The sequence below is a fragment of the Peromyscus leucopus genome, chromosome 9, assembly GCF_004664715.2.
Source record: "Peromyscus leucopus breed LL Stock chromosome 9, UCI_PerLeu_2.1, whole genome shotgun sequence".
NCBI classification, from domain to species: domain Eukaryota; kingdom Metazoa; phylum Chordata; class Mammalia; order Rodentia; family Cricetidae; genus Peromyscus; species Peromyscus leucopus.
The window spans coordinates 72,334,453-72,362,344 of record NC_051070.1 but is presented as its reverse complement, the minus strand read 5'-3'; the positions used below and the strand labels follow the sequence as shown (position 1 = coordinate 72,362,344).

The window sequence follows — 27,892 nt, the reverse complement described above, 5'->3', positions numbered from 1 at the left end:
TCTTGCATCTAAGGGGAAATACCTGACATTCCAAACATTCCCTATGCCCTAGACAAATGTCAGCCAATCAGGGTTCCGAACCCTAGAAATTCCCTCACCCCAACCTCTGCTATTATTAAAAAAAAAAAAAAAAGCCACCGGACCTGAGCTCAGGGCCCTCTGTTCTGACTGCTGTGTCAGACAGAGAGACCAAGCCCCAGAGCTTGAAGGTAATAAAGGCGCTTTGCTTTTACATATGGGATTTGGTCTCTGTGGTGGCCTTTTGGGGGATCCCTGCAATCTGGGCATAACGACTGCTACTCCAACAAGGCCTTACCTCTTAACAGTGCCACTCCCTATGAGATTATGGGGGCCAGTTACCTTCAAACTACCACAGTCTCCTAGCATGCACCTGTGGCTTCATGGGGGGATGACCTATGACTGGTTGACTGAAAGAGAAGAGTATGGCCTAGCTTACAGATGATTCTGCATGGTGTATGGGACAGATGCAGCACTACAGCCTTTTTCAGGCTCAACCCTAAAGAACAGTGGTGAAGGGAAATCTGTGTAGTGGAAAGAACTTTGGGCAAACTACGCAGTCACGTGTTTTTCTTAGAAGGAAAAAAAATGGCCAAATGTGTGATTACATACTGGTTCATGGTGTAGTGGGATATTTAGTAGGGTCATTCTATCTAGAATAAACATCAGAATGAAATAATTGTTTTACATGTATGTAGGCTTTGAAGAAATTGTTGTGAAAAAATAGCGATTGTTTCTGTGATTTTAGAGTTGTTTTTCTGAAGGAGTTTTACAGCCTTTGCATGATCTTAGTCACAAGATGGTCTTGACAAACGAGGAAGTCTTGCATTACTGAGTACTGCAAACAGTGCGTAATAAAGGCTGAGATTGCAGAGGTGATGATTGCAGAGGCTGAGATTGCAGGTTAGATCAGGGGCTCTGGTACAAGGAATTTCGCTCACTCTAAAAACAACTTTTGTGTAATAGCCAGTAAGCTTGTGAAAGGTTGTTTGGGGTTCAGTCCCTGGAGGCTGTCCCCCCTGCCCCTTCAAGACTTCCTTGCATCCTCAAGTGCCTCTCTTCAGTCATCCTGAGTGACCCAGTTTACCAAGATCATAGTCTGCAGCCAGTGGCTGGAGAGGATGATGACTGGACATGGGTGAGAAAGACAATGCGGGGACATATCTCTCCAAATGGACAGAGGGTATGAAGAGACCATGTCCCATTAAATGCTCACCCACAGGTGATGCCAGCAGAGAAGGACTTTCATCATCAAGTGTAGCATGAATCTTAAAAAGTTCTTATTCATAAAATCAAACCTGAAGTCAGTTATTGGGGTAAACACTAGTAGATCAGAGAGACAGAACAAGCCACAGCTAACCTCACCTGGCCAACTTTTCAGCTGGTCTTGTTTCCTCAGACTGGAAGCCTCTGTGTCCTCATATCTGAATGGCTCTCAGCTGAACTGTGCTGCTCAAAACCTAAAAGCTTAACCAGCCAAATGCTTAACCAGCCCAATGCTTGTAGTTTCTGGTCCTCAAGCCTTATATACCTTTCTGCTTTCTTTCTGCCTCACTCCCTGGGATTAAAGGCTCATTTTCTCGGATTAAAGGTGTGATGAGTCACCATGCTTGGCTGTATCCTTGAACACATGGATTTCTGCCTCTGGAATGCTAGGATTAAGGGCGTGTGCTACCACTGCCTATCCTAAGTATCTAGTGGTTATTCTGTTCTCTGACCCCAGATAAGTTTATTAGGGTACACAATATTTTGGGGAACATAATACCACCACAATCAAGTAGTTAGGACAATCTTTTCTGTGGATAGCGGTCAACCTCCACCCCCACCCCCAGCCATCCTTGTCATTGCCCAACAGGCCCAGGAACAACTGACCATGGTGGCAAGGGTGAGGGTTATGCTCGGGCTCACAACACGGATTTCTACTCACCAAGGCTGAGGTCCAGATTCAGGGAGGAATTGTGTGTCAAAAAGTAAAATGGCCAGCCAGAGAGCTCGTTCAACAAAGGCACCTGCCACAAGCCTGACAACCTGAGTTTGATTGATACTGGACTTAAAGGTCACAGACTGTGCCCCAGCAAGCCATGTTCAGCCACTTGTCCTTAGTAAGCTAATTAACAGAGCCAAATTAATAATGGAGAGAGAGAGAGAGAGAGAGAGAGAGAGAGAGAGAGAGAGAGAGAGAGAGAGAGATTTATTCAACATGGCAACACGGAGATGAGGAACAAAGAAGTCCAGTGACCCACCCCCGAAATCCATTGCCAGGGTCCTGACATGTGGGTAGGGTTTAAATAGAAAGCCAGAGAGATGCGTATGGTGATATTTTATTTGTACTGAAATATGATTTTAATTGTACGTTAATAAATAAAGTTGCCCTGGGGTCAGAGCTATTAGAGCCATAGCAAGAGCGTGGTGGTTAGAAGAGCTAGGTAGATTTCTGTGTGTTCAGGGATACAGCCAGTATTGGAGACATACGCCTTTAAGACCTGGAGGGCGGTACTTACAGGCAGTGACGAGGCAGTCATGTGGTTGGGTTTACAACCAATGAGAAGGCAGAACAGAAAGACTATTTAAAGACAGACAAACAGGAAGAAGCTCTCTCTCGGGGAAGCTAGGAGCACTGCAGGAGGTAAGATTTTAGCTCTGAGCTCTGACCTCTCGGCTTTCTCTTTTACATTGGCTCTGGTTTCTTATTTTAATAAGACGATTGGTTACATCTACAGATGCGTGACTGCTTAGTCCAGCAAGCTCTGGGCACCGCCCACCATTGCCTCAGCTCCAGGTTTCTTCAGCAAGGTCACCTGACAAGTTTTAAATCTTTCACCAGGAGACAAGTTCCACTTCTGACTGACACCCCCACCCCTTCACCTATTTCCTCTCCCAGTGGGAGATTCCTCAGGTAATTCTAACTTCTTGAGGTCCATTGCTTCAATAGTCTGATAGTCAAAGAAAGAGCAGAAGCCTCTTTAGAATATACACATTCCTGCCAGACAGGCTGGTCATGTGATATCCACATGTAGGAAGAAGAGAACCAACTCCCAGTGTTGTCCTCTGACACCCACATGTACATATTCTGGTAATCCCACCAGTTGGGAATAAGACCACTACCAAGTTTTAATTAAATTCTGGCCAGGAGGATTGTCTCTGGCCAGGTCCATCTCTGTGTTCCCAAGAAATGGCCATTAGTCACACCTGCCTTGCAGAGACTTAAAAAGGAAACCCCACAAGGCCACCATATTTCCCATCACGTCTAATCAGGGGCAAGTATATATCCTGATATATTTCCTGCCTACGTAACCCCCCACACACACACACACCTACAACCAATCAGGGGCAAGCATATATCCTGATGTATTCCCTGCCTGTGAACTTCCCACCCACAGCCAGTGCAAATGGGTCCAACAAACTTGTTTAGGAGAGTGAGAACATAAATAGCTGTGGTGGTATTGTGTCCCCCAATATATTGTGCACCCTAATAAACGTATCTGGGGTCAGAGAACAGAACAGCCACTAAATAGACATATAAGCCAGGCATGGTGGCACACACCTTTAATCCCAGGATTTGAGAGTTCACATGCCTTTAATCCCAGGATTTGAGATCTCATGTCTTGCTTGGGAAAAACACATGCCTTTAATCCCAGGAAGTGATGGCAGGAAGCAGAAAGGTATAAGGTATATGGCATGAGGACCAGGAACTAGAGTGTAGCAGAGTCCTTGTTGTTGTTCCCTTTGTGGGTGGGGGCCAAGTAGGCGCAGAGTCAAACCACACATACTCTGGGAGAATGTTGAAACAACAAACTCAGTTTATTGAGGAAGAGACAAGCCTTATATAGCCTTCACCCCACCCTTGGGGGAAGTCTGATTAATATGCATCTGCTGGTGTGACATGGCTGCCTCTCATTGGTCTAGGTCATCTCCAGATCATGTTTCAGCTGCTGTTGCTAAGACCCTTAGGCAGACCCAGGCTGGCTCTCAGAAAGTATCTTTTTTACTTGTTTGGGCCTTCTGGCCCTCAAGCCCGTGAGAGACGAGTCATCCCACACTAGAGGTCTTTTTAAACTTTTAGGCTTGTAGCAGTAGTTCAGCTGAGATATAGTTGGATGGGGACTAAGAGGCTTTCGGTCTGAGGAAACAGGATCAGCTGAGAAGTTGGTGAGGTGAGATCAGCTGTGGTTTGTTCTGCTTCTCTGATCTTTCAGCATTCACCCCAATAACTGGCTCTGGGTTTGTTTTTATTAATAAGATCTTTTAAGATTCATCTACAAATAGCCTCCAACATTTAGCTTTAGTTCTCATATTTTCCACCACCACCATCATACAAACACATACACACACACACACATAAATAAATAAATAGATAGATAGACAGACAAACTAATATAATATAATATAATATAATATAATATAATATAATATAATATAATATAATATAATAAAACTGTTTTGAAAAATAAGGTGGACTCTCTGGGCTTAGGTTCCGGCTACACAGCTAAATGCACCAAGAAGGTCTGGGTTGCAGGGAAATATGGGACCTGCTATGGTGTCTCCCTCTGGACAATGGTGATGAAAATTGGAATCCGCCAGCACACCCAGTATACCTTCTCCTGTGGCAAGACCAAGACAAAGAGACGAGCTGTTGGCATCTGACACTGTGGTTCCTGCATGAAAACAGTGGCTGGTGGGGCCTGGGCCTCCAACACTACTTCTGAGGCCACAGTGAAGTCTCCACCAGAAAACTGGAGGGACTGAGAGACCAGAAGTCCTGCTGTTTGAGACCACCTAGTCTCTAATAAATGCGTTCATTTACATAACAAAAAAGAAAAATAAGGTGGAAAACCAAAAAAGACAACCAGTGTCTACCTCTGGCCTCCACATATGCCCACACAGGCAAGTATACCCTTAAGCACATATACATACACCACATACGTACATATACTCATTGCCTAATTAATTAATAAGAAAAAAAAGCCCTTCAACTTGGAATCTAGGTTGCCTCTTCTGCTGACACCTTCAAATCCAGGAGTCTTTAAATACCACTTGTAAGGAAAATTGCCTGCAGAGACATCATGGAAGCTCCAGGTTAACTCTTAGATTGCTAAAGCAATCCGTGTCTACCTATGATGACTGGAACCTCCAAGTTTTAACATACTTCTCTCAATCACCAAGTTCTAAATTTGTTTAATGATTTACTTATTATGTATACACTGTACTGCCTGCATGTATGCCTGCACGCCAGGAGGCACCATATCTATCACAGATGGTTGTGAGCTATCATGTGGTTGCTGGGAATTGAACTCAGGACCTCTGGAAGAGTAGCCAGAGTAGCCAGATGTCTCTTAAACTCTGAGACATCTCTCCAGCCCCAAGTTTTAAATTTTTAATCTACTTATTTTATGTGTATGGCTGTTTTATCTGCATGTATGTTTGTGCACAACATGTGTGCCTGGTGACCATGGAGAACAGAAGAAGGTTGATGGGAATGTCTTTCTGTATGCTGGGAATATGTGTTGCTCTGGTTGGTTGATAAATAAAGCTGTCTGGCCAATGGTGAGGCAGAATAAGCTGAGGCAGGACATTCTAACTAGAGAGAGAGAGAGGAGAAAGACAGAGCAGAGGAGACGCTGCCAGCAGCTGCCATGAGATGTACATACTGGTAAGCCACAAGCCATGTGGCAAAGTATAGATTTATATTAATGGGTTAATTTAAGATATAAGAACTAGATATCAAGAAGCCTGCCATGGCCATAGTTTAAAAATAATATTAGCCTGTGTGTGTGTGTGTGTGTGTGTGTGTGTGTTTATTGGGGCTGAGTGGCCACAGGACCAGGCAGGACGCAGAAAAACTTCTGACTACATCAGATCCCCTTGAACTGGAGTTACAGACAGTTATGAGCTAGCATGCAAGTGCTGGGAATTAAACCCAGGTCCTTTGGAAGAGCAACCAGGGTTCTTAATCACTGACCTATCTCTCAAGTCCAAACTATCAGTTTTGATGACACAACTCATTTATAATCTTTTAGTGTAAATTACTCTTTGATCAACAGAAAATAAATGGGTAGAGATGTGACTTAACAGCCACAAAAGTGCTATTTATGCCTACGGAGAAAATATGAAAAGCTCCTTGGAGATACCCCCGCACACACTCATACATGCATCTTTTGCTGAAAACTTATATTGTAATCTTCATGCTGGCTTGTCCTGGAACTGTTTTCTGCAGCAGAACCAAAAATCCCAGTTTATCTGAGTGAGGTGCTGGTGATTATAGCTGTACCTGCATCACAGTCACTGTGTGGTCAGGACCCTTGCAGAATGGAGATGAGGAACCTGCCTGGCTCCATTTTGAAGGCACAAGCCATCATGCTGTAATTTTTTTTTTTTCCCGAGACAGGGTTTCTTTGCGTAGCTTTGCGCCTTTCCTGGAGCTCACTTGGTAGCCCAGGCTGGCCTTGAACTCACAGAGATCCGCCTGGCTCTGCCTCCCGAGTGCTGGGATTAAAGGCGTGCGCCACCACCGCCTGGTCATGCTGTATTTTTAAAAATAAGTTTTTATTTACTGGGACAGTTGAATTGCTTTCTGTTTTCTGGAACCAGACCTTCCCCAACCTGTTGTGGAATAATCTTTTTGTACACTGTGAAGATGTGTCTTTGCCAAGGTGCTTTCTTACTGGTTTAATAAAAAGCTAAAGAGCCATTAGCTAGGCAGGAGGTATAGGCAGAACACAAAGGATACTGGAAAGAAAAAAGGTGGGGTCGCCGGGAGACACAGAGGAAGCAAGACATGCTGGAGGACAAGTGAAGCCATGAGCCATGTGGCAATACATAGATTAATAGAAATGGGTTAATTTAGCCAGGTGCTGGTGGTGCATGCTTTTAATCCCAGCACTTGGGAGGCAGAGGCAGGTGGATCTCAGTGAGTTCGAGGCCAGCCTGGGCTACAGAATGAGTTCCAGGAAAGGCTCAAAGATACACTGTGAAACTCTATCTCAAAAAAACAAAACAAAACAAAAAAAGAAATGGGTTGGGGCTGGAGAGGTGGCTCTGAGGTTAAGAGCACTGGGTGCTCTTCCAGAGGTCCTGAGTTCAATTCCCAGCAACCACATGGTGGCTCACAACCATCTGTAATGAGATCTGGCACCCTCTTCTGGCCTGCAGGCATACATGAAGACAGAACACTATACATAATAAATAAATCTTAAAAAAAAAAAAAGAAATGGGTTAATTTAAGTTGTAAGACCTAGTTAGTAACAAGCCCAAGCTATAGCCAAGTTTGTATAATTAATAATAAGTCTCTGTGATCTCAACAAACCAGATAAACCAATTTAAAAAACAAGACACAGATCTAAACAAAGGATTCTCTATAGAGAAAACTTAAATGTCTGCGAAACACTAAAACAAATGCTCAATATTCATAGCCGTCAGGGCAATGCAAATCAGAACTACTTGAAGATTCCATCTTGCACCTGTCACAATGGCTAAGGTCAATAACACAGTGACAGCTCATGCTAGCAAGGATGTGGAGCAAGGGGAATATTCCTCCATTGCTAGTGGGTGTGCAAACTCTTACAGCTATAATGAAAATCAGTATGGCAATTCCTCAGAAACTGGGAATCAATCTACCTCAAGATCCAGCTATACCACTCTTGAGCATATACCCAAAGGACACTCCATCCTACCACAAGGACTCATGCTCAACTATGTTCATAGGGGCTTTATTCATAAAGTCAGAAACTGGAAACAACCTAGATGTCCCTCAACAGAAGAATGAATAAAGAAAATGTATTATATTTACACACTGGAGTATTACTCAGCTACAAAAAAAAATGACATCATGAAATTTTCAGGCAAATGAATGGAACTAGAAAAAAAATCATCCAGAATATGAGGTAACCCAGACTCAGAAAGACAAACATGGTATGTACTCACTTATAAGGGGATAATAGCTGTAAAGTAAAAGATAATCCACACAGATCTTGGAGGCTACGTGACAAGGAAGACTCTCTCTGTGTTTGTGTGTGTGTGTGTGTATCTCCATGGAAAGAGGAAACAGAATAGATGTCACGGGTGGACTGGGGGTGGGTAGGGATGGAAACAGGAGGGATCAGGTTGAGAGGGAGGTACAGAGGAAGAGAGTATCAGGAGAGATGCCTGGAATTGTTGGGCATCTGGGGAGTGAGGGATGCAGAAACCTAGTGGAGTGGTAACTTCCTGGAATCTATGAGGGTGACCCTAGTGAGGACTCCTAGTATTGGAGGATATGGAGCCTGAAAGAGACATTTTCTGTGGTGGGACTGGGGCATCAATCCAACCTTAAAACCTTTGACCTACAAGCTGTCCTCCCTGAAAGATGTACTGGTGACTCAGAGCTTGTGGGAGTGGTCAACCAATGACTGGTCTAACTTGAGGATCATGCCATGAGAGGAATCCTATGCCTGACAACTGCCTGAATGACTGGAGACTGAAAGCTGGATATCCCAGGATATCCCAGAGACCTAAGTTAGAACCAAACATAACTGGCAAAGATAAAAAAAAAAAAAAGAAAGAAAAGAAGGAAAGAAAGAAAGAAAGAAAGAAAGAAAGAAAGAAAGAAAGAAAGAAAGAAAGAAAGAAAGAAAGAAAGAAAGAGAGAAAAGAAAGATCAGCAACAAAAAGATTCCTAACAATATTCTGCTATACTCATAGATCAGTGCCTAGCCCAATGGTCATCAGAGAGGCTTCTTCTGACAGCTGGTAGGAACAGATGCAGAGATCCACAGCCAAACATTAGGTTGAGCTCAGGGAGCCCCGTGGAAGATAGAGAGGAAGGATTATAGGAGCCAGAAGGCTCAAGGACACCAGGAGAGCAGAGCCCATAGAATCAACTAAGCAGGGTTCATAGGGGCTCACAGTCACTGAAGCATCAATCATGGAGCCTACACGGATCTGCACTAGGTCCTCTGTATTTGTGTTATGGTTATTTAGCTTGGGGCTTTTGTGGGACTCCTAACAGTGGGATTGGGGTGTCTCTGACTCTTTTGCCTGCTCTCGGGACCCTTTTCCTCCTCCTGAGTTGGCCAACCTTGATATGAGGGTTTGGGTCTAGTCTTATTGCATCTTGTTATGCCATGGTCAGTTGATATCACTGGGAGGGCTGCTCTTTTCTGAAGGGAAACGGAGGAGCAGTGGATTCTGGGGGGAAGGAGAGGTATATGTGTAGGGGCACAGGGAGGAGTGAAAGGAGCAGAATCTGTGGTTGGGATGTATAAAATGATATAGCAACTTGGAAAAGTATTTGAATGTTTCTTATGTATTTGCTATGCTACCAGCCAATCACAGTCCACATTTACCCCCAGAGAACTGGGAAATCACAGCCCTAAATACTTTTAAGTCTTCCTAGCAGTGTCATTTGTACTAAATTCATGACTTCTTAAATAGTTTAATAGATGTTTAAATACATTTACAGCAGCCTGTACTAGTTCTGGCTCTCTAAAGGAACAGAGCTGACAGAATAAATGCACTAGACTGGCTTACAGAACATAGTCTGGGTAGTCCAACAATGGCTGACTCACAACAGAAACGCTGCAAATCTGATAGTTAAGTCTATGAAGCTGGATGTCTCAGCAGTTCCAATCTGCTGTTGAAGTCCTTGGGAGCTCCTGGTCTTCACTCTACAAAGGAATTCCCAAGAAGTTGGATTTTATATGAGCTGCAGCAAGAGGATAGGCAAATTTGTGAGGGAGACTAAGGTAAACAGGCCAAGAGGAGAGTTTTCTTCTTGTGGTCTTTCATGATGACTGCTACAAGCTGTAGCCTATATTTAGGGCAGGTCTTCTTGATTCAGATATTCAGGTTGGGGATTTAGCTCAGTGGTAGAGTGTTTGCCTAGCAAGCACAAGGCCCTGGGTTCAGTCCTCAGGTCTGGGGAATAAAAGAAAGAAAAAAGAAAATCCCTCACAGGAATGTCCAGCAGCTTGGGTTTTAGTTGGCTCCAGGTGTAGTCAAGTGGACAACCAAGATTAGCCATCAAACAACCCAAAGTAACAAACAACTATTGAGACATGTAATAACTTGTGCCCCATTATAGCAAAATAACAATGATAAGGTTCTGGGTGGTTTCCAGGGTTACGGGGTAGGGGTAGAGAGCGGAGTGTGTGTGAAAATACATGGGATCGTGTACATTTCTTGTGGCACTGCAACATTCCCAGTGCTGACTGTGGAGGTGGCACATGAATAACTTGAGCAATCCACGGTACAGTCCAAAGCTGTTCTTCTGCCTGGGTCCATCTCAGCATCCGAGCCCATGAGGGAGTGGAGAGCGGCATACATGTGTCTCAGGTCTTTAGGGTAGCCCTGAGCCATGCCCCAGGGGCAGGTACTTCAAGGTCATAGGTAGGACAGTTACCTGCTACATCTCTAGGGGTGGTGCTTCAAGGTCATAGATAGAACAGGTATTCACTATACATGAACCAGCACATGTGAAATGTTCACAGCCACACACATTCATGAGTGCCCGTAAAAGCTGATGAAGCCCGGCCACGACCTGCAGTTACAAAGGTAGACTGACTTGTTTATCTGGACAACTTCATCACACAGAATTAGATATCAGCACTAGAAGAAGTGGGACAAATGACATATAAGGAATTTTTTCACACCATCTTCCCGACTGCTCTGTAAATCCATCATTATTCCAAATAAAATGTATCTTTTAGAAAAGGGCCAGGCTGGAAAGTTGGCTCTGCCATTAGTAGCACATACTGCTCTTCCAGAGGACACAAGCTCAGATCTAGCACCCAATTCAGTCTGCTCACAAATGCCTCCAACATCAGTTCCAGTGAGTTCAAAGCCCTCTTCTGACATACTCATACACAGGTACACATAGTTAAAAATACTTTTCAAAGCAAAGTCTGTTTTGTTGTTTTGAAGCAGGATCTCAGTACAGTGTTGTGGCTGGCCCAGGGCTCTTTATATAGACCAGGCCAGCCTCAAACTCACATAGATCTGGCTACTTCTGCCTCCCAAGCACTGGGAATAATGGTGTACATTATCACAGGACACTTGGCAAAAACAAAGATTTTTTTAGTTAATTTGGCTAGGGGTTTGTCTATCTTGTTGATTTTTTCAAAGAACCAACTCTTTTTTTTCATTGATTCTTTGTATTGTTCTCTTGGTTTCTATTTCACTGATTTCAGCCCTCAATTTGATTATATATTCCTGGCGTATATTCCTCCTGGGTGAGTTTGTTAAGATTTTTTAAATGTAATATATTATCACAAACTTGACAACATGGCTGAGAGAACCCAAGGAGATAAGATGAAGCAATACTCTTTGTCTCTATAATTTCATTTTGTTTTATCTGCAGTGGAAATATACATGTTCAACTACACAACTCAGGAATGCTCATGGCTTTATAATAATAGTTCAAATGCTGACTAGCAGAATGAATTTACACAATGCTATCCTATGAACAAACTGTAACACACAACAATGCAAATGAACTGTACAGATATTGTTGAATCAAAGCAGCCAGGCTCAAATAGTATCGTATTAAAGTCTGGGTTTTTCTATTTTATTTACATATAGCTTGAAGATGTGCATAACCATTTATGATGACAGTCAGAAAAGTAGCAACTCAATGGAAATAATGAAGTTGGGGCATGGGGAGGTTTCCTTATCAGAGAGGTATTTAAACAACCATGTTCATTCAAGCTGTAATTTTAAGACATGCCAATTTTATACTATGTAGGTATATTTTAATTTTAAAGCTGCCCAAAAGAAGATTGGGCTTTGAAAGTGAGCTTTAAAGGTACTGCAGGTTAACTGCATTGAGGACATCCAATCTTGCTTAGTCAATACCCCTTCCTTGCCATCCTTAAGATGTGGCACGAAGGGCTGGAAAGATGGCTCAGGAGTTAAGAGCACTGGCTGCTGTTCCAGAGGACCTGGGTTCAATTGCCAGTCAACCACATGGTGACTCACAACCATCCATAATAGAATTTGATGCCCTCTTCTGGCATGCAGGTGTACATGTGGAACACTCATACAGAAAATATTTTTTAAAATGTGGTGGCAGGCAGTGGTGGTGCACGCCTTTAATCCCAGCACTTAGGAGGAAGAGGCAGGCAGATCTCAGTGAGTTCTAGGATAGCCAGAACTGTTACACAGAGAAACCCTGTTTAAAAAAAAAAAAAAAAAATTTCTTGCATTAATATATGGCATGCATTACTGAGGATTTTCTTGGAAGCTGGTATTAATATCACAAACTATTATCATGAGAGCAAGAACTGTAAAACTCATCTATATACACCTCTTCTAGTTTAGAGTGTGTGGGAAGGCTTAATAAACAAGAACAAAACATAATAATGCGGATTAGGAAAAAGATGGGGCTGGAGAGATGGCTCAATGGTTAAGAGTATTTGTTACTCTTGCTGAGGACCCAGAACTCACCAGGTGGCTCACAGCAACCTGCAATTCCAACTCCAGGATATCTGGTACTCTCTTGGCCTCCCTTGGTACTAGGGATGCACCAGGAAATTCACTGAGTTCATGCCTGAGTCACACCCTGAGGGAGAGAAGTAGGAAGACTATCCCCGCATGGAACAGAAGAGCAGTGACGGTGTTCTAGACATTGGGGTGCTGCTAGATCTCCCCTGGTGGAAGAGTCTACCAAGGGTTGTACCTCCTGGAGCTAAAGGCAAAGCACTGCACAAAAGCCAAAACTAGTCCAAGACAGGAGGCTTCTGCAACACAAAAGCTGCAAGTGGGGCGGTGGTGGCGCACACCTTTAATCCCAGCACTCAGGAGGCAGAGGCAGGCGGATCTCTGAGCTCGAGGCCAACCTGGGCTACAGAGACCCAGGGCAGGCACCAAAACTACACAGAGAAATCCTGTCTAGGGGGTGGGTGGGTAGAGAACCATATTAGATTTATAGGCCGGGCGGTAGTAGCGCACGCCTTTAGTCCCAGCATTTGGGAGGCAGAGCCAAGTTGATCTCTGTGAGTTCGAGGCCAGCCTGGGTTACAGAAGATCCAGGACAGGCACCAAAACTACACGGAAAAATCCTGGGGGGGGGGGGGAGGGGAAGGCTCCTATGGGTTGGAGAGATGGCCCAATGGTTGGGAGCACTGACTGCTCTTCCAGAGGACCTGGGTTCAATTCCCAGCACTCACATGTCAACTAAAATTGTCTGTAACTTCAAGATATGATCCCCCCACCAGACATACATGTAAGGCAAAACACCAATGAACATAAAATAACAATACATTAAAAAAAAAAAAAAAAAAAAAAGGCAGCAAGTGTTCAGGCACCCAAACCCTCCTGAAGCCTGCAAAGTAAACAGCCAGTCTGACTCTAAAGCTACAGACTCTAAAGCTAACACTAAGGCCTGGGTAAGGCAGACTGGTAGTTGGGTCTGGCTGACTAGTTATGCCACCTGATGCAAATAAGCCCTCTGGCTGAGACAGTTTAAGACAGTCAAGAAAGCTTTGTTAGACTGATATGTATGCCTTTATTGCACGAACAGACAAGTCAGATTTCATAGTCCATAGATTCCTAAGCTTTGATGGGAACATTTAAAACTTTTAACCAAGTAGTAACATGGAAATAGATGGCATTGAGTCATTAAATCTGACAAGCAGATTCACAGGTTTGCCATCTTGAGGGGATAGGGAAGTGGAGAGCTGATGTGGCTCACTTGTGCCTTGTGTAGGTTTGAATGTGACGTTCTGTTGGTGAGCTATCACATTAGTAGGTGCCTTTGAAGACACACTGCAGGAACTAAGGCTCAAACCAGTTTCCAAAGCTTTCACATATCGTACTTCCTTATGAGCCAACCTGGAGCCTCTGTATCAGACACAGCCTGGGTGCTGGGATGAGGTATATAAGGCTTTCCCCACTACTGAATAAACGAGTCTGTTTGCCTTTTATGTTGACTCCCCACCTCTGCACCACCCCTGCCCACCCACCCCCACCCCACCCTCGGCCAGCAACAACACATCACTTTGTGTGATGTGTGTGGATGAGTGCATGTACCATGGCGCACACAAGGAGGTGAGAAGACAACTCCAGAGTCAGCTTTCTCCTTGCACCTTTATATAGGTCCCAGGAATCAAATTCAGGCCACCAGGTGTGCAGGGCAAGTGCTTTAGGATTTGTTTTTCAGATCACACCAGTGACATGCAGGAAGTTCATCAAGGCTATGCTGATATCAAGGGCCAGCAGAAAGTATAATAACAAATATAGAAATAGTTTTAAGAAAGGTGATGGGAGGTAAGAGATACTGTTCTTTTATTCCTGAAGCAAAACCTACTATATTATAGAATTTTCCTGTTTTTGAAGACAGCCATGGCTGTCCTGAAAATCACTGTGTAGACCTGGCTGGCCTTGAAAGCAGAGATCGCCTGCCTCTGGCTCCCAAGTACTGGGATTAACCACCACCCAGCAAATTTAGCTCTTAAAACCAGCATTTCCCAGTAACATGTTGGGTCCATGAAATATAATCCTGAGGTAGAGAGAAAGATGTGGATATTATTCCCTGGAGGCTTCATCTATAGTTAAGAAACCATCATTGCATTCAGACACCATTTTTTCTTTTAAGGCTTTAAAATTCATGGGCACTCAGGCATGGTGGAGAATGCCTTTTAAAATGCCAGGACGGGCTGGGTGGTGATGCATACTTTAATCACAGCACTCAGGAGGCAAAGGCAATCAGATCTCTGTGAGTTTAAGACCACCTTGGTCTACAGAGTGAGTACCACCACAGCCAGGGCTGTTACATAGAGAAACCCTGTCTCAAAACCCCCAAATTCAACACTGGTGTATCCAAGTTCCTACTACATCCAGGGTAACACAGAGAAACTGTCTCAAAAGACACACAAAAAAGAAAACCCATGGGCAAGTCAGACCATAGATTAAAACTGACTTCGACTTAGTCAACTCTGAGACTTTGAACAAAGTGTCTAATGCACCTGCAACTTTAAAATTGAGTTGCTTAGTTAGCACTGTTTACCTGTTGCTTCAGGGGTAGATAGCTGCATAAGGTCTATAGTAAGTGGCAGGTCGAAAAGTGGTAAATAAAATAAATATTCCAAGAACAAAAACTAAGTAGTGTAGGCCTAGTCTGTAAAGACATGGCACACTTAAGGTGTGAGCAGCACGGGACATCTCATATGCTGCAGATGCACTCTTCTAGGGTCTACGGCCTAGGAAACTATCACAAACTAGAATCATGAAGTTATCTTTGGAGATACCATGTTTGCACTGTCTGGAATAACCAACACTTGTCCAGGAACATCACAGTAGTTACTGGTACCATGAAGTAAATATACACAACTTAAAAACTGATTCAGTCACACTAACACATTTTGAAATTCATTTGTTCCACCATCACAACATTTTCTCAAGTCTCAAGAGTTGTAAGCAAGCCAGGCGATGGTGGGGCACACATTTAATACCACCAGCACTCGGGAGGCAGAGCCAGGTGAATCTCAAGTTCGAGGCCAGCCTGGCCTACAGCATGAGATCTAGGACAGGCATCAAAACTACAGAGAAACCCTATCTCGGGGGTGGGGTGGGAGTGATGAGCAGGCCAGGCAGTGGAGGCACACACCTTTAGTCCTAGTAGAGTCAGGCAGATCTGAGTTCAAGGCCAACCTGGTCTACAGAATGACTTCCAGGGCAGCCAAGGCTACACAGAGATACCCTGTCTTGAAAAATCAAGTGATTATTTTCTATACTGTATTAAATATTTACTGACTACGAGGCAGACTAATAAAATGCTTTTACCAGCCTTTAACTAACCTTGTTAAATTTTATTTCTCTATAGTTCGACTACCTAAACAAATACAATTTTTTTTTTAAAGAAATCCTAACATTAGGGCCAGAAAGATGGTTCCATGTAGGAAAAAGTGCTTGCAATAATAAATGCCTGGTAAAACTGAGTTCAATCTGTAGAACTGATGGAGAACTCACTTTAGTAATTCTCCCATGACTGCCAAATACTCAAACATGCCACGCTCACCAGTAAACAAAATTCCAAACACAACACTAGTACTTTAAGCATAGCTTGATCTCAGTACTGTTATCAACAGTGTTCTTTTCTATACCATGGCTCACTTAACAATTCCTAATAATTCTCCATTACATCCTTTCTAGTTCACAATCATTTTAACTTATCCAGTTCTCTGTAAAAACTGAAAATGAGACAGAATTGAACACAATCTTAGAACTTTGAGTCTCATGATGTTCTCCAAATGGAAATCTAATGATAACCAACTTTTGAGCATTTTAACTTGACAAATTTCAGTCTTATCATTTCACTGATACCAGTAGTCAAGTATCTATAACCAACAGGTTCCAAAGAATCGTCTCCAAAATATAAAATTATGCATTATCAGCAACTTGACAGCAGCTTAGTGGCAGTGTGCAAGTGGCATGCATGAAGCTCTTGGTTAAAGTCTTAAGCCTTAAGGTGAGAAGAAAAGGTACAAGAAACTCTTTTCTATTTTGCCTAACTTGGTGATACACTTCCATAATCCCTATGTAGCAGGAATCTTAAAAATTATTAATAAAATCAAACCCGAGTCAGGTACTGGCGTGTGAACACTGAATGATCAGAGAAGTAGAACAAGCCACAGCCACCCCACCTTGCCAATTCCTCAGCTGATCCTGTTTCCTCAAACTGGATGCCTCTCAGCTGAACTGTGCTGCTCAAAAGCCTAAAAGCTTAACCAGCCAAAAGCTTCTAGTTTCCAGTCTTCAAGCCTTACTTAGATACCTTTCTGCATTCTGCCATCACTCCCTGGGATTAAAGGCCTGAGTCACCATGCCTGGCTGTTTCCAGTGTGGCTTTAAACTCACAGAGATCCAGATGGATCTCTGCCTCCCAAGCGATAGGATTAAAGGCGTGTGTGCCACCTTTTGTCCAAAGTGCACAGGATGAAAACACAAGCTTGCACTGTCTGTTATTACAGAATGACACATTTTTGGGGAATATAAAGTCTGTGTTCATAAAAGAACCAGATTTTTCATAGCCTTCTATGCAGAAAAATAACAAGGGTAAAACTCACAAATAAAGCCAGGCGGTGGTGGCGCACGCCTTTAATTCCAGCACTTGGGAGGCAGAGGCAGGCGGATCTCTGTGAGTTCCAGGCCAGCCTAGGCTACCAAGTGAGTTCCAGGAAAGGCGCAAAGCTACACAGAGAAACCCTGTCTCGAAAAAAAAAAAAAAAAAGAAAAAAAAAAAAAGAAAAAAATCACAAATAAACTGTGTGTCAGGACCAAACATGTAACACAAGCCTCAAAGTCTGCTCATACCTTTAGCCTTAGTCTAATCTAGCAAGGGGTAAAAGCTAAGAGTACTCACATGGATAATTATAGCCCTCATTATATTCTCAGTTCTCTGGAAAGCAAATGCTAATATAAAGGAGTGAAAATAAATACTTTCCTATTTTCAGTAACTGAGGCACAGGCCAGGAATCCAATAAAAAATAACCAGGCTTCTAAAAAGTAACTGAAACCACTCCATTTCAAATTATTTAAAATTAACACTCATATCGAAAGGATTTTTATTTGTATATATTGGTACGCATGATTATGATGCCCAAGAAAACTTATTTAATAAAACCTAAGATTTGTGGAGGTCGATAAAAAAAGCAAATAATTGTAATAAAAAAAATCAATTTTTCCTTCAAATTCCTGGTTTAATAAGGAATTGTTTATTTTGAGAAAAAGATCCCAAACATCAGGCTGTTCACAAAAATAACCCATGGTATTAACTTTAGAAAACAAATATTAAGACTATTACACTATTTTCCTGTAAGATGCATTTGACATGCCAACTCTCATTCACAAAAATACATGGTTACATTCGTGTTGAACAGCCCCACTCATGTGAGGGAAAACACACACCTATAATGCAAAGCTGCTCTCGGGGTTACAAGTAAATGAGATGCCTCTGCAGTTAGGGAAGCAACTACCAAAATCATAGGAATGGGAAGAACTGTACTCCCTGCATAACAAGAGATTATTTTGGAGACAGTTGATAAAAACCATACATCTTTTTATTGTTAAGTCAAAGAGGTATCAAAATTAAAAGCAAAACTTACAAGGTAAGACTTAACAAAACTACTAAGGAGCATCAAAGGAAGTGAAAATGGAACTAGGCGCAGGGCAATTATGAATCAATGAAACAGGAAGGATAAGGAGAGGGTGAACAGTGAGAATGTGCTGAAGTTCTAGGGGAGAGGATCTGCTGTTACTCTGATCTCTCACAAGCGCCTAGGTAAATGAATAATGGGATAAGATTTCTAAATCCACTATGTGCTTAAGAGTCATCCTCTCCATTGGCGCTGTCTCTGTCATCCTCTCCTTCCTCAGCCTCTTTTTCATCATCCTTGATCAACTCCAGCTGTGAGAAATAGACACAAATAAGGTGGAGTTAGAGGTTACTCTTTGTATTCCTGGACCCCGATCCCCCAACTTTCCTTCCTTTCCCAAGGTAATCACCTGGTCATCCCCCCGATCTTCATTGTCATCATCGTCCAGCAGGTCACCCTCCTCAGCAGAGTCATCTGCACCGGCCTCAGACTCCATCTTCACATTAGTCTCATCTTTTTTCACAGAGGCACTGCTCTGCTCTTCTTCTGACTTTTCATTCTTCATCTCTACTGGGGATGAGAAGGACAAGTCTGTCCAGGGGCAAGTGTTGCCCAAAGGATATAGACAACTCTGATTAATCAAAGAACAAATAGTTTTCCAAACAAATTAATGCCCCTCCCAAACATCCCAATTTGCAACTATTTTAAACTACCTTAAGAAGATAACCCAATTTTACTTGAAAACAAGCAGTAAGACCATTACCTGCTTGCTTGCTTTGTTCCTTTTCAATTTTTTCCAGGCTTTCCAGCAGAGAATCCACTTTTTGCTTTATCTGAGTCAGCTCCTTCTTGATGGCCTGAAGGTCATCACCTTTCACTGTAACAAATACAATGTTAGACTTGAATAAAACACAATTTACAAGCTGATGAAAATGTTCTTTCTAGGGGCTGGGCTTGTGAGTTGATTCTCAGTACACAGGGGGAAATTGTTATTTTTGTTGTTGTTTTTCAGACAGGGTTTCTCTGTGTAGCTTTGTGCCTTTCCTGGATCTCGCTCTGCAGACCAGGCTGGCCTCGAACTCACAAAGATCCTCCTGCCTCTGCCTCCCCAGTGCTGGGATTAAAGGAGTGTTCCACCACTGCCCGGCAAATTGTTATTTTAATAGTTATCAAAAAACCAAACCTAAAGGATGGAAGAGGTACCAACTACAACAGTAAGTTACAGAGACCTTTTTCTTTTTTGGTTTTGTGAGACAGCATTTGTGAGTACCCCTGGCTGGACTCCAACTTGGAGATCCACCTGCCTCTGTATCCCAAGTGCTAGGATTAAAGGAATGTGCCATCCCCCAACCCAGCTAAGTAAAGAAGTCTATCTTCAGTTGGTAAATGATTAAAATATGTTATAGTACTACTGTAACATATTCTCCAGTCAAAACCAGGCTGTCCTTGACCTCAGAGATTTATCTGCCTATTCCTCCCCAGTGCTGGGATCAAAGGCGTGCAGCAGCAGCAGCAGCAGCAGCAGCAGCAGCAGCAGCACCAGCACCACCACCGGTACCGGTACACAATCTGAAATTCTTAATGCTTTCTTCTTTTTTCCTTGTTTTTGTGTTCATGGCTAAGTCAGAGGCCAACATCAAGTATCACCTAAAACTGTACTCTATTGTGGAGGTGAAATTTCTTTTTTCTTTTTTTGTTTTTCAAGAGGGTTTTTCTCTGTGTATCTTTGAAGCTTCTCCTGGAACTTGCTCTTTAGAGCAGGTTAGCCTTGATAGAACTGGGAGGTCCTCCTGCCTCTGCCTTCTAAGTGCTAGGATTAAAGGCATATGCTACCAGCACCCCTTTACGAGAGAACAGGGTCTCACTGCGTGCCTGACCCTGCCTCCCTAATGTGGGGACTAAAACTATCATTACAATGGTTCCATAATTATTCGAGAAAAAGATCTCTCAATTAAACTGATTTTGCATGGTTAGGTGGCCTGCAAGTCCAGGGTTGTGCCCCTCTCAGCCACCCCAGAGTTCGAATTGAAGTTAAGTAAGGTACTCTGCTTTCTATGTATGTATACTTGGTATCCAAACTTAGGTCTTCACCCCTGCAGTGCACTAACTTTAGCAACTGAGCATTTCCCCAATTGAACTATTCAAGTTCACACTCATACATTAGTTATGTCAACTCTAGTAATATCTCTAGTCTAAAAAAAAAAAGAGGCTGGAGAAATGACGAAGTTTGTAATTCTTGCAAAAGTTCTCCTGGGAGGTCAGTTCCCAGAACCCTTGATAGGTATTCGCACCTACAACTCCAGCTCCACGGGAATCAACACCCTCCCTGACCTCAATAACCTCCCCCACATACACATGTACTTAAAGAAGGTGGGAGGCATTGCACAAATACGTACCACAATAAAAGCAAAATAACACTTACACTTTCCAGACTTCGATGAAGATCCCCGTTGTCCACTCTTCGAATTGAATCCACTTTTCCCCCTTCGAGAGGTGTTTCCAGAAACGCGCTGGCGTTTAGAAGGCACCACAGCTCGGGCAATAGGAGGAGGAGGAGGAACACGTGCTGGGTAACTGTACATCCTATTGAATAAAAAGGTTCAGAGTCTTACAATAGAATTATCTGTTTTAGTTATTTCTTGGTATGATTCAAATCCACTCAGTGTCTCCAAGGGGAAACACACCAAATCATGGATTTGACTGGTTTAGAACAATGGTTTATTTTTACTATATGGAACTTTCAACACAATATTACTTATAATGAATTGCTTCTCATCTTAAACAATCCACAAAGTCAAATATAACACTCACAAAGTACTGAAAATTAAGTTTCTGATCACTCAATCAAACACTGCTACTAATTACAAAGTCCTGCAAATACCTACTTGAAAAAAAAACTATCTTAGGACAGGTGAGACAGGAGCACATAAAGGAATTTTCTGCCATTTGATCTTTGGAATTTGGGTGATAGAGAAACCCAAATGTTGTCCTCTGACTTCTATATATACAACGGCACATGAGTCCCCACCAAAATTGTGGAAATAGCTTACTACAATTATTTATTGTGTGCACATAGGTATGAATGCCACACCATACTTGAGGTAGGCTGAGCCATCTTGGTGATATCAACACTAGTTATATTTGTTGATTTGAAAGCTAAGTGTCATATTACATTCCCCAGCTCCACTATCTTTAACCAACAGTAGTCCCATTTAATTTCAATATCTTTGGGAAATTTTTACTATAGCTACTTCTTTTGGGTTTTAGGATGCCTGGGAATCCCTGAAACTTGGATCTTAACATTCTCTAAATAATAATTTAAGAAACATACCTAGGGTGGCACATGCCATTAATACTTGCAGAGGCAAGTAGATCTCTAGACTAGCCTGGTCTACAAAGTGAGCCCCAGGACAGGAAGCACTACACAGTGAGACCCTGCCTCAAAATACCAAACCAAACAAAAACAGGTAACAGTCACGAAAAAAAACTTTTACCCGAATTTTCCTGAACTCAGACTGAAATTGCTTAATTTCTTATCTATAAATCATGTTTTCATTTTCTAAATTTGCTAGTGCGCCTTTCCTAGAACTCTGTAGACACTTTTAATATAGTTCTACTCATGTATTATGAGGGAAAAAATTCAGAACATTTCATTAATTATCTCTTGCCGCATAACCTCTTTAGTGCAAACAGAGCAAGGATAAACAAAAATTGTAAGGTCCTTTTCTGCAAAGGTGACAAGAGTGATGTTTTAGAACTAGCGTGTTCTGTAGATTTGCTACACATTTGAAACTGTTCAATAGTCAGGATGTGGTGGCTCACACCTTTAATTCCAGCACTACAACGAAACCAGAGCCACACAAAAAAATCCTGTGGGGGGGGAAGGGGGCAAACAACTAGAAAGAATCCCTTCAAGAAACTTTTTCTTCCATTATTTTGTTGTGGTTTGCTTTTGCTTCTTTCATTCTATGCGAGAGGTGAACTTCAATTGACCATCCTTTGTCAGCTGACTGCTAGGATTCCTTGTGAACCCACCACTGTCATTTCTGCTATTTCATTCCATCCCAGTCATCTCAATGTGAATGACTTATGTTTGAAGTTATTTGCTAAACAATACAGCTAAATAACCACTACTCTAACAATGTTCCTTATACGTAACATAGTAATGAGTTATAGGTATGTAAAATAGGGCTGGAATCCTCAGGAGTTTATGCATAGACATCATCTCTTATAATTTCAGCAGCCACAGGGAACTTAGAACCAATCATGAGAAGGTATCTCGAAACAAAAATATTTCAACATGAAATGCTTTGGGAAATATATTATGGTACACATTGTGTGAAGAAAACACAAGTCAAGTGTGGTGATGCAAACTGACATGAGTAGCTAAAATTCTTAGTGCATGGACTCAGTCAACAGCCAAAAAGCCAGTGTTCAACACATGTATTATATATAAAACTGATTAGTTTTGCCTTGAAGTCTTTCAGGGAGACTACTTTTAAAAACATCATTAATGTTAATTGATCACAACCATTTGTTATACAAGCTTTTCATGTTTAACCTTGGAAAACCAAGAAAAGTAGATTCAGATGGAGAGTTGCCAAACAAATCATTTGGCACCATTTATCTTGCATATATAGGGCCTGTCATGGTGAATCTTTGTAGTACTTATGTTTAAATCACTGTTATTTTGCAAGGCTTCTAAAATCCTGGCTGTGTGTATATATTTTGTTTTGACTTGCTTTATTTGATGTTGGTTTGGGCAGCCTCATGTAGCACAGATCTACCAAAGATCCTCCTTACCTCAGCCTCCTGAATGCTGGGATTTCAGTTTGCACCAATAGAAAACATTACTAATATAGTTAAAAAACTAAGCAGTGTCTGTTTTCTAACTTGATAAACCTAATTCCAGTAGTTGGGAAGGTGACATGAACAACAAATAACCAAATAACCATCACAAATGGAGCTTTGTGATCCATGTTATGTAAGGCTGCTAATGCAATACTTCCTGTAATAAAATAAACTGAATCTGTCTTTCCTGCTGTGGTATTTATGCACATTGTGCATGATCATCTGATAAATTTCACTGAAGATAGGACACTTATGACTGAATGGAGGGAGAGTACACAAGAACAAGACAAATTTGATATTGTGCTTTTTTTTTTCCTTTTTTGATTTTTCGAGACAGGATTTTTCTCTGTGTAGCTTTGCGCCTTTCCTGGAACTCTGTAGACCAGGCTGGCCTCGAACTCAGAGATCCGCGTGCCTCTGCCTCCCAAGTGCTGGGATAAAAGGTGTACACCACCAGTGCCCAGCCTGTGCAATCTTTCTTATGCTTTTCCTTGACAATGTGTGGTTAGCAATATGTACCTGCCATTTGTTCCCAAGTATATTTCAATGTTCAATGTGAGCTGTGTTCTAAAGTCTCAGTCACAGTTATCTACTGTTCCACTTGCAGCATGTGGAACCTCACAAATAAAAACTCCTTCCCTGGGGAGTATGTAAAGGTTTACCACTCGTTCTACGGACCCAATGACAAACTACAATACTCATCTACAGGTGAGTTTATTAGTTGCAGGAAAGATGACAGGCGACTCTAAGGAAGCTACGCAGGAAAAAATACAACCAACATAGACTGAGCCCCTCGCTATCCCTTCCCCAAGAACCCAGACCCCATGCAATTAGAACAGCACAACATAAGTGGTTGGGGAGGCTGGGTGCAGACTCATGTGAGGGTCCTATGATCCCCCTCATCCTTTCCTTCTACAAGGGAAGATCAAAGGTCAACCAGGTATTTAGATCTTTTTGAGAGCACTGAACTCCTGAAGATAGCGACATTGTTGAAGGTAATGGTGTGCATTCACCATGCCCAGCTACTGTGTACTTATTAATCCAAAGTTCAAAAATTGTATCCAGGTGAGGCAAAGCATGCCTGTATGGCTAGATGCTCTGGAGACAGCTGTGATGGGAACCCAAATTAGGAAACACAGCAAGACCCTTCCTTAAAACATTTATGTTTTAAGAAAGATGATTAAATTTCCTGCTACCTGTCTTGTACTTAAGCAATTTCACCTTAAGTATACTTCCACAACAATGGATCAAAACACTTTCCTGCAGTTCTGTATGTTAAAAGTGAAAGTTAAGCATTTCCAACATTGTCACCTGTTAATAGTGCTTCACCAGTCAAAAAAGACAACAGCTTGTGACTTTAAGAATCTTTCTCTTATCTTTAACACAATCATAGTTGTAAATGCCCATCCAAGGACAAAGATGTGAGAGGATCCTAATAAGACCACTCTGGACTATAAAATAAACGAGCCTTGATCCAATAGTAAAAAAACAATGAATGAACAAAGGTTTACTTTTACTTGCCCTAACACTTCTCCATTTAGACTGTGCCTCCAGAGTGCTGAATTAAAGGCATGTGCAGTTATCACCTGACTTAGACAAAGTTAGTCCAAATTTTTCTCTAATCATGGGATTGTAAGATGTGATAACCTATATTAACATAATTCTTAACATGTCATACCAGTACCTTCACATCAAAATTTCTAAACATAGAACAAAACTTCAAAATAAAACCCCTACTAATGCTATGGCCTAACCATTTCTGCACTAAAATGCCGTACTTATCCTAAAATTAAGATTATTTTATTAATAAATCTTAAAAGGAAGGCTGAGTCTCTGGTAAAATTTGTCTACCAAATGCAGGACACATCTCAAAAAACAAAACAAGGGCTGGAGAGATGGCTCAATGGTTAAGAGCACTGGCTGCTTTTCCAGAGGTCCTGAGTTCAATTCCCAGCAACCACACGGGGGATCCCAACCATGGAATCTTATGCCTTCTTCTGGCATGCAGGTATTCATGCAAATAGAGTATCATATATATAAAATACATAAATAAATCGTTAAAAATAAGTAAAATGTTTATTTAAAAAAAAACCCAAAAAACAAACAAAACTCCTTAGTGTTTTCTGTTTAGTGCCTATTTCCTCTGCTTCAGGCATCTTAGTATACACCCTATTGATTAAACCTGACTAAAAAATAATTACTTAGTTGTCTATAACTGACTGACTACTCAAATTCACTATTAATTTTTCTCATTTCTTAAAAACAGGGTTTCTCTGTGTATCCCTGGACTGTCCTGGAACGCAGAGATTTGCCTGCCTCCTCCTCTCTATTGTTGGGATTAAAGGCATGGACCACTGGCCATCAGAAATTCACTATTTTCTATTGTTATGAATATATTTTTAGAATCTTGTCAGTTATAGGAATGCTTGCATATAGTACAAGTCCTGGGGAGGCCAATCTAGAAGATTGAAAAAAAGGGGGGGAGGGGAAACTTGTGACAATGACTACTTATGAAAAACCATTTGTTATCTTTATTCTTTGCCTTAGTCACAATAGCAGTATGTGAATTCTGTTTCAGGAAGTATGAAAATTCTATACTATCTGTCCTTTTTTTTGAATGTAAAAACATTTTATGTACAACTGCAGCAGAAATAATAAACAGATAGCTTGAACATAAAAACAGGTTATAATTCAAAAGTCCAGGGCTAGTTGGAACTGGGAAATATTTTCCCTGTAGAAAATAGTAAAAATGAGTAAAAAAGCCCTTTTAAGCCAAATAATAGCTCAATTATACATATAAATATTGATTAGGTTCTGGGATACAGAAGAAAGCTATCTGTTCAGAGAGCTATGTTTGACTTAAGTTGTGTAATGGTCACATTATTTACTCAACTACATTGACAATGTACTCAAAATTTCTCTTCTACAAAGAGCTACTAATAAACAAAACATCCTGGAAAGTTGGATAGCTCAGTCAGGTGACTGAATTACAAGTCTGAGTGAGGACCTGAACTTGAACCCCAGAATATCCAAAGCAGGTTAGGTACTCTGTCACCTGATTTCAACCCCTGGGATTGGCAGATCCCAAAGCCTTGTTGGTCAGGCAGAAAATTTATCCACAAAAACAAAAAGAAAACAAACAAACAAACAAAAAAACCATAGACAACATCTGAGGAATATCATGATTTATACAGTCCTCCAAAGATATGTGTGTACTCTTACACATACATATAACCAAGTTTAGTGCAATGTGATAATGCCTGACCCAAGGACTTGAGAAAAATCAGGCTTTCAAAGTCATCCTTAGCTCATGACTGAGGTTAGTACAGATATCATGAAACTGTCCCATAAACAAGTCCCACCCTCCAAATGGAAAATTCATTTAATTCCTCTTTTAAAAGATTAGATATTAATGATTCAACTTACCACCTAAATGGGAAAACAGAGCTTTCAAGCCTTGTCTCAGAGTCAGAGACATTTTCCTATCTTCTATTTAAATTTATATTTTTCCATCACATCTTTAAATTTTTACCATGTTTCTATGTTTACTACGTTTACATCAATAATTGTTTATGCACTATGTGTGTGCTTTTCTTTTTTTAAATAGACACCCCTCTGCATTATGCAGCTCCATCTTGCCTGAAACACCCAGAGTTCTACCTGCCTCCACTTAATGTCAGGATAATTGGTATGTATACACAACTAGTAGCCTGATAATTTGTCAGCTCTCAAAAATTCATTCAATGCTATCTAACTCTACCCAGTCATTTCTCATTGTTGTCCTACAAAGAGTAATGCTGTTGAATAGTTTAAGTAAGAAATCTTAGGGTTGGGGATTTAGCTTGCTAGGCAAGCGCAAGGCCCTGGGTTCGGTCCTCAGCTCAAAAAAAAAAAAAAATCATTTCATCTCCCTGTTTTTTAGTATAGTATAAGCCACACTTAAAGCCATTTACTATTTCATTACACACTGACTTTCTAAGTCCTATTTTATGAAAAGGTATGTTCAAAGGAGACTATAGGATTTTAAATTTGGTCTCTATTATATTTCTATTATAAGAAAGATATTTTTTAAAATCAATAAAAATGCCATGTTATGGGATTGAAGATGGCTCATGGAATGAATAAGCACTCCCAGAGGACCCAGGTTCTGATCTCAGTACCAATGCTGGGTACCTCACAGTTGCCTCGGAACAATAGTTCATCTGAAAAGCGTTCTTCCAGGGATTGTAGACATCCAACACATGGCTCAGACATTCACCCAAATCCATACACATAATGAGTTGAGGTAGGGTTTGTTATTTTTTTTAAGTTGAATTTCCAAGCATCCTACTAGAGGTTTTAATTTTGAGTGGAAAGCATTTGAAATGTCATTAATTATTAAAAAAAAAAAAGAGCCTCACAAGCTTTTTAAAATTAACATCCAAAAAGAATAAAACCCCACACTTACCTGTCATAATAATCCCGTTGAAAGTCATAGTCCAAATCAAATGAGGAACTGAAAAATAAATACCAAAAAAAGATTATTTTGGAGCTGCTGTTGTTACTTCAAAAGGCAGACGGGGTGAAAACAGGCCAAACGAACCACAACAAATAGATCAGTAGTAAGATTAGCAACGAATAATCCCCATTAATTCAAACAAATCATTTGCCCTCCATGTTATCTTAGACCACTGGACATGCAGTGATCAAATTACTAATTCAGGTGAAAATTTCAACAAAATAACTTATGAGGCAAACCAAGAACACTGAAAGAACAATACAATAGTTGTTAAACCACAATCCCCTTTCCCTTCCTTATTCCCCAGCTTCCTAGTACCTAACAAATTCCTCTTGAATTTATGCTATACATTTAAAATTATTCTTAACCAGCCAAAATCTCAGAGCTAGGAAATACGGGCAAAAGGGAATTATGTTAACACAAGTTAATAAGCATTAAACTTTTTGCACATAAAACACAT

General features: G+C 41.3%; 1 protein-coding gene and 1 pseudogene across 10 annotated transcripts in view; one reads left to right on the top strand and one right to left on the bottom strand.

Annotated features, from left to right (window-relative positions):
• The first annotated feature begins 1,152 nt into the window (after window positions 1-1,152).
• On the top strand, window positions 1,153-4,805 carry LOC114682279 (annotated as a pseudogene).
• Window positions 4,806-17,679: 12,874 nt separating this feature from the next.
• Hnrnpc (heterogeneous nuclear ribonucleoprotein C) overlaps window positions 17,680-27,892 on the bottom strand; it is a 33,068-nt gene continuing 22,855 nt past the window's right edge. For 6 of the 10 annotated variants that reach the window (XM_028856046.2, XM_028856053.2, XM_028856048.2 and 3 more), the window contains 5 exons: window positions 27,382-27,429; window positions 20,506-20,666; window positions 18,847-18,960; window positions 18,493-18,674; window positions 17,680-18,394 (listed from right to left, as the gene is read on the bottom strand). In XM_028856046.2, the coding sequence (XP_028711879.1) occupies window positions 18,311-18,394; window positions 18,493-18,674; window positions 18,847-18,960; window positions 20,506-20,666; window positions 27,382-27,429 (589 nt within the window). In that variant the 3' untranslated portion in view covers window positions 17,680-18,310. The remainder of the gene's footprint in view (window positions 18,395-18,492; window positions 18,675-18,846; window positions 18,961-20,505; window positions 20,667-27,381; window positions 27,430-27,892) is intronic. The other 4 variants (XM_028856051.2, XM_028856055.2, XM_028856052.2 and 1 more) reach the window with 2 other exon arrangements.